Source organism: Austrofundulus limnaeus, unplaced genomic scaffold (genome assembly GCF_001266775.1).
Source record: "Austrofundulus limnaeus strain Quisiro unplaced genomic scaffold, Austrofundulus_limnaeus-1.0 Scaffold271, whole genome shotgun sequence".
Classification (NCBI taxonomy): Eukaryota; Metazoa; Chordata; class Actinopteri; order Cyprinodontiformes; family Rivulidae; genus Austrofundulus; species Austrofundulus limnaeus.
The window spans coordinates 129,175-139,674 of record NW_013952673.1 but is presented as its reverse complement, the minus strand read 5'-3'; the positions used below and the strand labels follow the sequence as shown (position 1 = coordinate 139,674).

Here is a 10,500-nt window from a genome sequence, read left to right as displayed (position 1 = left end):
TCACTGGACAGGCTTTGTAACTGACACCTAAACTTGACAGAAAATAAAAACAAAAAAACTTAATAGACACACAACACCTATGCTCCTTTTATTTGCATAACCACCTTCACAGATCAACTATTTATTGATAATGATTCTCTGTGTGTATAAGCATGCTTGTTGGTTGTGTTAGCAGCATATCTCCTAAACCACTGGAATTGGTTTTAATGATTTTTTTATTGTTTTATTTTTTTCATAAAGTGTTTTTTAGAAGAACGTATGGTTAACTTTTGGAGTAACTCCAATTCAAGATGGCTGCCACAGCTAATTCAACATGGCCAAAAAAAATGTCTGTAACTTTGTCAATTCCGGCATAAAGGCAAGAGGCGATATGCATATCTTCAGGGAATACTAAGCCTTTAATTTTAGATTTCTCTTCACTTTATGCTTTTTAATCATTAAAGACACTAATTTGGACAATCTGCAAATTGCTTTCTAAATTGTTTATTTTAGGCCAAATTGGCATGGTTGCTTTTATTTCATTCATACTGTATTTGCAAGCAAGCTCAAACATGTCACAAGGACTGCATCCATCTGTCAGTGAAAGGACTATTTGCTCCATCTTTATGTGTTTGAAGGTGAACCRCGTGCATGCCTCACTCTACTAAAGCATCCCTCACTCTCAGTGTCAAACCCCAAAGAGTCTAATCCTGCAGGGTAACTTGTCATTCTCTTGGCAGCGACCGACCTGACTGTGGGGAAGATCTATGCTGCCATGATGATCATGGAGTACTACCGGCAGAGCAAGATCAAGCGGTCGCAGGCTCTTCGTGATGAACAGGTACTGCAGTAATGTCACGCCTGCATCTGACCTCCCCCTTGAAACAAAAGGCAGACTGACGTGCTGAAATAAAGGCCACAGGTCTGTAGATTCATTTTTRACAGCTCGGGCTGTGACAGCCTCAATTTCAATTACAGTATACCTACAAAGCAATGGGAGTGATTTCAGAATCAAATGGCAGCAATGTAGACAGGAAACACAAGTGCTGCCATCTTGTGGGCAAAGTTTGTTGTGGTAATGCTGCAATTGGTTTGAAGGAGAAACATGACACAGTAAAGAAAAATAGAACCAAACTGTTTACAAAAAATACTTTCAAATTCACAAAACAGAAAGTTAAATTTATTATTATTATTTTTGGGTTCTAACGTTGTCACAGCCCCGTAAGTGCTGAYACCTGATCATTATGTGAATCTTAATGGCTGTCCTTCTGAGATTGACTGCCTGCAAAGAAACTGCATCTGCTAACCTTCCACCACCTGTGCTTGTAACCTTGGACTGTTTGCACCACATTACAGCACCCCTACTGTCTTTTAAAGGGATAATTCAGATGTTTTAAAGTAGGCTTGTCAAAAAACAGTTATGAACAATTAATGCCTTACCTGTTGTAGATAGCAGCAAACAACCCCACTTGGGAAAAACAGCTTATGGCTAGTGGCTAGTCCAAGTGATTGCCAACATCTTAAAACAACTCAAAATTCAAATATYTCACTGTGGTTCATACAAATGCTATTTAATAAATGTGTGCATTGCTATCAGTTTGGCATAAATAGAATTTTCTATTCAGACATGCTACAGCTAGCAGCTGTTGTTTGTGCTAACAAATAACTATAGTGTTATATGTAAATAACCTTGAAATTCACTAAATTTCATTAAATTTATTTATTTATTTATTTTCAAAATGACATTGTTCAAACAGCTACCTGCAGGTAAGACATGTATTGTTTATAACCTCTCCACAAAACCCAGCTTCCAAAAAATCTAAAATATCCTTTTAACTCAGCACTCGGCCACGTGTTAAAGGAGCATTGTGACAGATAATATCCTCCCTGTTACAATACTGCTATTTGTTTCACATAAGAATGTATATTATAGTTAAAGATTGGTAGTTTTATGCAGGTTTTTGCTGTAGTAAATACTTGCCTGCTGCTCACGTTTGATGCATGTGTTGCTTTGCCTTTCCATAAATGATTGTTTTACCATTACGTTTCACATTCCTTCTTTATCYAAAATTCTCCTTCCTTCATACTCCAAACACACAAATCTCCACAGKTACTTTTTATTTTACTTTAAAGTCGTTCKTTAGYTCAAACTACACAGACTATCCTCATCTCTATATCATGCATTAGTTTAGTGAGTTTAGAAACAAAACTTTGTYAATATTGTAACCCAGTATGTTGTTTTTTTGTGTAAAATATTTCCAGCAGTTATTTAACTRATCAACTAGTGCTTTATACTTCTTGTTGATATGTACATATTTCTTCCACACACGCATTTTGAAGAAAAAGATAATTGTCATTTTAAAAAAACACTAAAACGTAGAATTCTGAGACGTTTATTATTTTGTTTGTTTTCCCACGTAACAGTTTAATGGAAATATGGAAATTTGATGTGTGGTTTTAAGTCAGTACAAATCTGCTTCAACGTTCTTTGGACAGGCCATCATTTTGTTGCCATTTTGTTTTATTATTTGGATTTCTTTTATTTTTCTGCATAATCTTCTCTTTTTTCATGCTTATTTCCTGTTCACATACGTCAACATATGCCGGATGATTATCAGAGAAAACCCGAGCTGATTGTCTTTTTGCGGTTCTGGTTTGAGTGGAATCGTCCCTGAACGTCTAAACTGCTAAAATGTTCCTCCTTTTATTTCTCTTCCGTGACATGATCCGCTTGTCTCAGCTTTAGACAAAAGCCTCCTTTTTTTTCCTGCTCTGCTCCTTTTCCCTGCATTTCCCTGTCAGTCTGCCTGATAGTTGGCGACGGCCATGTTGTATATCTCAAAACAGAACCGAACGCCATTACTGTTTCAGCGCGTGGAGCCACCTACCCCCTCTCAGGACGGGGGTCCGGGACTTAACAATGCCCTGCCTCCACCTGAAATGACGGATGCTGACARCAGCCTGTGAGTGCCATGTCGTTGGCGTGTTTTTCTCTTTATAAAATAAAATAAAATAAAATAAAATAAAATAAAATAAAATAAAATAAAATAAAATAAAATAAAATAAAATAAAATAAAATAAAATAAAATAAAATAAAATAAAATAAAATAAAATAAAATTAACAATATGGGATGATGTTTGAATGTCACAGGTTGGTGGGGGGTGGGATCCCGGAAAGCCATTCATGGGTGACGGACCGTGCTAAGGAGATGTCCCAAAAGGTTGGCAGCTGGAGTCCTGAAGGCCACTCTGAGGAAGGTCTGGGAAGCATGACCAACTCGCAGGTAGACAGCTCATACACACACACACACACACACACACACACACACACACACACACACACACACACAGTGTCACATTCAAAACACACCGTCATTGTGTTTAAATTCATTTACTGTATATCAGATTTACGTTCCCATCGTCTCTATCCAGTGAACTCCTGAAGAACAATGGAGGGCAGCAGTTCTGTAAAGGACACATTTTATTCATGAGATCACATGTTCATTTCCACAGACAGCAGCAACCTGTTTGTTCAGAACCACCGGATGAATGAACAAGATAAAGCTTTAAATGAGGTCGAAGTAGAAATGTTGCAGCCTGTTGTTCACTTTGACTCATGCTTTGTTTATGTTTTTTTGTTTGTCTTCTAGTTTTCTGTCCAGTCAGACTCCCATCCATCCATTATCTTTGCCCGCTTCTTCCTTTGCTGGTAACAAGGGTCCACGTCCAACAGTCACTGTGCGAGGGGCCGGGGTACACCCTGGACGGGCCGCAAATCCATCGCAGGGCCACATTAGCTTAATGTGCTTTTTTTCTCTCTCTCTGTGGGAGGAAACTGGAGAAAACTCACACGTGCAAAGAGAGAACAACTTTGCAACCCAGTCAGACTCCCACCTATATCTTATTCTTCCACTACATCAACAGAGTCCCTCTTGGTACTAAAAAAAATCAGAGCTCAATGCATACCATCCTTATTCTCCTTGTGTTTTAGTAGATTGGATCATTTCCTGTACTCTTTAGCTTTATTTCTTCAGCTTCTGTGTYGATTAGCCTCATTTCGTTTCCAACCCCTCTCTGAACCACACGATTACTCTTGCCAGTCTTTCTTCTTCYTCCAAAGTGACTCACGTCCTTACCATCGTACTGCTAGACCTCTCAGCTCTTCAACAAGAKGTCTATGAACAGAAATCAGAAAGCTATACTCTTCCACCTCCATATTGTTAAATCCAGGTATACTTCAAACTTAGTGGAATGTTRCTTATTTTACATAATAAACTTCCAAGGAGGTGACAAAACCAACTTCTTGGACTGGATTTGACTGCAGTGTAGGCAGGCTAAACTTCCCCAAGCTGCTGTCATTTTTACTTAACCTCATTTGGTTCCTGCTGTGTATCATTATTGGAGCAGATTAGAGGTAGAGTTAGCTGATTAATTACAGAGATTTTTGCTTCTTTTTTTTCTTTAATATTCTGCATCGGCCACCCCTGAGCATATTAAGCCGATTAAAAGGCAGGCACATCAGTGGGCAGCACAGTGTTGTTACAATTGACACTATGCTCTATTGTTAATGAGTTTCCAGCAAAGGGGCTTCTTTTTTCACACCAGTGGTTCTCCTTTTTTTTAGTACAACACCAGCAGACATCAAATGAATAAGAAGCTGACTGAATTTGATGCTAACTTTTAAAAGAGCATTAGTTGTTTTTATAAGAAAAAAGTAAAATCCTAATTCTTATCTTTCAAAGCCTTAGGTTTTTAAGATATTTGATAGGAAATGTTGCATTTAGAGGAAAAATTTGATAACTTTATGCTTCAATAAACTGTAGAACAGGTAAGAACTAATCAACATTGAGCCCCAGGGCTAAATTAATAAATAATAGATTTTATTTTTCTAATAGACTGTAATTTGCATAAATATTTAACTTTATGGCAATATATATATATATATATTATTGACTTCATAAACTGGCTGTTCGCTTTACTGATTGCAGCTCAGTTGATGACTTGAAACACAAACAAAAAGCGAGGTGTGTTTAGAGCATACATTTTGTCTTACACAACAAAAAATACCTGCATTTGCCAGATGTTCCTACAACACTTGTCTCTCTGAGATCGTTGGCTCCGCCTTTTTCTATCTTTCTCTCCCTCCCTTTCATCCCTGTTAGTGTTCATGTCAGCCAGTCACACCATCTCCTGCTCTCCTGCTCTGTTTGCAGACGGTAGAGATGAAGGAGATGGGGCGGGATGGTAACTCGGATACCGAGCACTTTCCACCAATGGAAGGCCACGGCAGGGCTGCTTCCATGCCCCGCCTCCCAGGCGACAACCAAGTGAGCAGCATTCTCACCTCTCCAGTGTCTTTGTGCCCCCCCCCCCCCCCATTCCCCTCCCTTTAATGTGTGTTCCTCGTCTCCTTTTGTTCCACGTCGTCACATTTAGAAAGGTCTGATTTGTTGCTTGACATTGAGGCTGCAGAAAGTTTGGAATAAGGCAGCAAAGGACAAGTCCTGCATTCTACACTGAGAGGCACGAACAAGCAGCAAATGTGGCTCTCATCCTATCATCTCTCTTATTTCTGGCTAAAACATGAGGATGTTTTGCCAGCTCYTGCCTCCAAGCTGAGATTAGAGTCAGCAAAGCAAAATCAGATCTTGTGTTCTGTTTGAATTCTCCCATCGTTCAGATTTCTTCTTGTCCTTTCACCTGCATGAAGGTTTTTTTTTTTTTGTAGCTGTCCTGTTTTCCATCTCCCAGTGTGATCCATTGTGGTGTTTCATATTTCAATGACTGCTCTGGTTGTCCTTAACACACAAAAACATCTATAAACACCCACACAYACACAGCTCTTTGCCCCAAAGTTTTTTTTTTCTTCTCCTTCGTCTTCTTCTTCTTCTTCTGTCAGGACACTGTTTGTTTATTTGTAATTTTACTAAACCATCTTTTCCTCCCAGTTAAAGGTTTTTGCCATGCTGAGCTTTTATTTTTACTCCCAGGCCTCGAACAAGCATGATGCTGAGTGTTACAGATCAGTGTATGTGTGTTCTTAGTTTCTCTGCGCTGTCACGCTATCACTCTACTCTTACTTGAAATTTGTGTTGAGTGTGTGTGTGTGTGTGTGTGCGATGTGTATTTGTGAGTCTGCAAATCCATTCGTGCGGGTGTCTTGCTACCCATAACTGTTGTTGTGACCTAGCTGAGGTGCTGTTTAAACAATGTTCTGAGTTCTCTAAAAATATATATATCTTAAGCATCTACACACAAATCCAATTCTGAAAAAGTTGGGATGTTTTTGTTTACTGTTAAAAAAGGACAATCTCTGTAGATTTGGAGTACAATGACGAGTGGCCATGAGATAATAAGTCATGGGCACAAGTTAGTTAATGCATGACCATGAAATTATAGGGACCACGTATTATTAATGTGTGGAAACCAGTTAAAACTTCTGACCACATGTTAATGTGTGGCCACAAAACATTACCTCATGGCCACATGTTAGTTAATGTGTGGTCGCAAGATAATAACTCATGGCCACATGCTAATTAATGTATGGTCATGAGATAATGGCTGTGTCCAAAAYGACAGGCCGGGTCCTCCGGAGGACCCAGACTACCCAGTCGAGGTGGGCCGGGTCCTTGGTAGACCAGGAAGACCGGAAAAAACGAAGCTGAATTTGGACGGTCTAGCCTCCCCTCCTTACCCCGGCGTACATCATGTCACCTAGCAACCCTGACGACGCTAAACAGAAGCAAAAATAGATCAAAAATAGCAAAATATCACTAAATTATCATTATTAATATCACAAAACAATAAAATTAAATTAAAGGTAACATTTGAAGAACTAATTGACCCGCTGTAGGTGCATGTTTATTTTGCGTTTTTATGACAAAAATGATGTTTAAAAAGACGTCTATACAAATGATCAAAAGTATTAGAATTACAATCGCTAAAATGTTTTCATTTTTATATCGCCATATTTTTAATTAAAACGAATTCTTTTCTCTCGCTTCGTCCACCATTACTAGCTTAAAAAAATCTCCGGTTGTGCCACAATGCATTATGGGATATGCTGGGCCGGGAACGATCCATCAGACCTGTCCTTCAAATCGAGGAAAAGGAATGACGTATTTGTCGGCCGCATCGGAGGAGTCTTTGGTTTGGGACGTCCTTCGTCGCGGCGTTATGACGTATGCGGCCGACGAATTCGACCTTCGGAGGACCCGGCCCACCGTTTTGGACACAGCGTCATGGCCACGTGTTAGTTAATGTGTGGTCATGAGATAATAACTCATGGCCACGTGTTAGTTAATGTGTGGTCATGAGATAATTACTCATGGCCACATGTTAGTTAATGTGTGGTCATGAGATTTTTATTTGTTTGTTTGTTTGTTTGTTTGTTTGTTTGTTTGTTTGTTTGTTTGTTTGTTTGTTTGTTTGTTTAAATTGGTGTATGTTTAATCCAAAGAGTATCCCTTCATGGCTAAATCTGAACTATTTATTTTTCATAGAGCTAGTATTTACCAGATGACACTGAACACCCTAAGTGTGAGTTGGAAAATATGTTTTTGATTGTGTTCCTGAATATAACATATTTTCAACTCCTTCCTCATCAAAGGCCCAAGGTGTGAGAGGAGTCTCTTTTGAGTGCTGAGCTTAAAATGTCTGAGGACTAAAGTTGTCTGTGTCCAAAAAGCTGTCTTATAGCTGCAACTACGAATTACTTCATGTTTAACTGCAAGTGATTGAAGTATTTCACTCTTTCCGATGTTAAAAAAGGATATTAATCCAAACTTGACCATGTAAACAATAAACAGTCTGCATGTAAATGACTGCAATATTTATCTCATGGCCACACATTTTTTATTTTTTTCTCCAGTGTCACTAGGTGGTTTCCGTACAAATCACATAAATCATTGTTTTTATGTTTTTGTTTTTGCTACAGCTTTATCAGTATTGAGTTTGTATTTCAGTCATTTAAAAATATCTCTGTTTAGTCAACTAGGTATGTGCCTTAGTTTTGTTTGTTTGTTTGTTTGTTTATTTGTTTGTTTGTTTGTTTGTTTGTTTGTTTGTTTGTTTGTTTGCTTGTTTGTTTGTTTGTGTCTGTATCTGTCCTTTGTTCTCCTCATTCTCATGCTCCATTTCCATTTGGCTTGAACCCTCAACTAATATTTTTATGTTGTTGTTGTTGTTGTTGTTGTTGTTGTTGTTGTTGTTGTTGTTTCCTATTGCCTTTTGCATTGTGTATAAAACCACCCATGTCTTTCTTCTTTCACTATTTGTTTACTTTTTGGACTCTTGTGTTTGCTCCATGTGTGATCATACCTCTGGTGTATTTGTGGCTCTTTGTGTGTGTGTGTGTGTGTGTGTGTGTGTGTCTTCCTTGTGCTCATACAGCAGCGGAGGAAAGGGAAGCACCGTGGCAGTAACCTCAGTGTATGTACCCTGTCTTCTGTCTTCTCTCCTTTCCTTTCTTTCTTTTGTTCAGTCCCTGTCACTTTAAAACCATGTTTTAAATGTTTCTTTTTTTTCTCTTCCATGAAGTCTCATCATGTTCTGTCTATCGTTTGTAGGGGAAATCTTTCTTAAAGGGCAAGTTCAGATCTTRAGAAATTGGTTCTGTGTGAAGATTAACAACTACTGTATAATATAATAAAGGTCTTACCTGTTGTAGATAGCTCTTTACTCATCTCAGTTTAGAGAAACAGTTAAATTTTGACAGGACTGATGAGCTGATGTCTAGTTTGAGAAGGACAGTATCTCTCACTGGCCAGTATCTCACTGGGTTGTGACTGCTGGGAATCTCCATAATGTCTCAAAATGTTTGCTGAAGTTCTCAGTTGCCTCACTTGAGTCACTGAGGTGTACAATCGTTACTCAAATTTTAATATTTTCCTTCAAATTAGTCACAGATTCCTCAATRAGTGTCTGAAACCCATCTTGAACCTTTTTTCATTTTTGTTGCAGGTGAATTTCAGTAGCACTGGCGTTGTGTTTTGAACACGCCCAGGTCTTAAAACTGATCCAAATCTAAAAATCTACATTTCAGACATGTACTTCAGTAAATCAAGTCATAAAGGTGGGGCCAGATGGGCAACAAAAAATTGTGCACGACCTAGAATAGAGATTTGTGAAGCGTGTAAACAAAAAAAAAGTGGTGATTTTCAACTATAGGCCAAACAAACTGTGGCTACAACTCACTGAACTAAGTGATTCTGCTGCTGAATAATTTGTCTATTTTATCGCAATTTTCTTACAACTATGAATCGCCAACAGTKGCAGCCCAGTGTGATACCATCTTAAAACAACTCTAGAATAAAAACAATAATTTATCTGTTTTAAAAAACATTACTAGTGCTTCATTACCGTTATTTTAAGAAAGCTTTATGGTTATTTGCAAGCACAAATAGCAGCAGTTGCAGCTAGCTGTTGCTGTTCTACATTTTCAGCTGAAATATTAAATTTTTGCCATAATAGTTATWACAAATTTGTACAAAAATTTTAAAACTAAAGTTGTTTTAAGATGGCAGCATCCACTTTGGTGTTGGCCATGCAACCAGCTGTTAGCTAGTTAGAAATCAAACTCTTTTCTCTAAAGTGCGATCATATAAGGCGCCATCTCAACAGATAAGATATTAGTTGTTCATAAACTTCCACGGAACAAAAAGGTCTGAACTATTGCTTTAAAATGAGCCATTTTTAGCATGAGGCCATATGCCAGCCCAGTTTCTATACTGTTTTCATTGTGTGTGTTATTTAATGTAGTAAGTTTGGAATTGGGCTGACCTCTGCTTGTCCCCAACAATTAGAAGACTGTCTTCAGTTTTACAACCCTTTGTCTCTCTTTGCTCTGCTGCTGCTGTCCTYGCTTTGTTGCTGTTTGTCCTTATGCCTGTGACGTCTGTCTCTGTTCAAGATTGCTCAATCTGCATGCAAGAAATTCATTGAAGAATGGGTGTGTGGGAGAGGAAGGGAAGTGGAAGGTTGAAACTCTCAGTGCTATTTCTCTAAAGCCAGATATTCTGGGGTTTTCTATCATTTTGAACTCATAACCTGTCGTTTTTTTCATTGTCTAATAACTTCAAAACTTGGTCAGCTCAGCTGCCTGAAGGATTTAGCACTGACGTTAGCTGATTTGAACTCCCAGGTCAGCATCTCTTGACCCCATAGGCTCTTTTCTGCTGTCCTCCCTCAGAGCATGTGACGTGTCAGTGCTGCTGAGGAAGAGTCCGGTGCTGTTAAAGGATTCCGGACAAACCTTATGCACATGCATGGCTGTAAAATCAGCACGCAGAAATAGAAAATGTTTTCTACAACCTGGAATGTGCCGCGCTCAGGGCATGAGTGCTGAAGATGGGGACGTTTTGCAAGTTGTTCCAACTCTCCTGTTCTTTATTTTAGTGATTTTTTAAAAGCAAGTTACAAAAAGCATGAGAGGCATGGCTGTTGGCCATCATTTATTTTCTTTTTTTTAATATATATATTTCTTTTCAACCAGGAGTGAAGTATAGGTACATAAGATGGACC

At 38.6% G+C, this 10,500-nt stretch overlaps 1 protein-coding gene across 1 annotated transcript in view; it reads left to right on the top strand.

The window, feature by feature from the left end:
* cacna1aa (calcium channel, voltage-dependent, P/Q type, alpha 1A subunit, a) overlaps positions 1-10,500 on the top strand; it is a 59,982-nt gene that overhangs the window by 45,870 nt on the left and 3,612 nt on the right. Inside the window, exons 9-12 of the mRNA XM_014020886.1 lie at positions 720-820; positions 2,827-2,942; positions 3,131-3,263; positions 5,193-5,306. Coding sequence (XP_013876340.1) covers positions 720-820; positions 2,827-2,942; positions 3,131-3,263; positions 5,193-5,306 — 464 coding nt within the window. The remainder of the gene's footprint in view (positions 1-719; positions 821-2,826; positions 2,943-3,130; positions 3,264-5,192; positions 5,307-10,500) is intronic.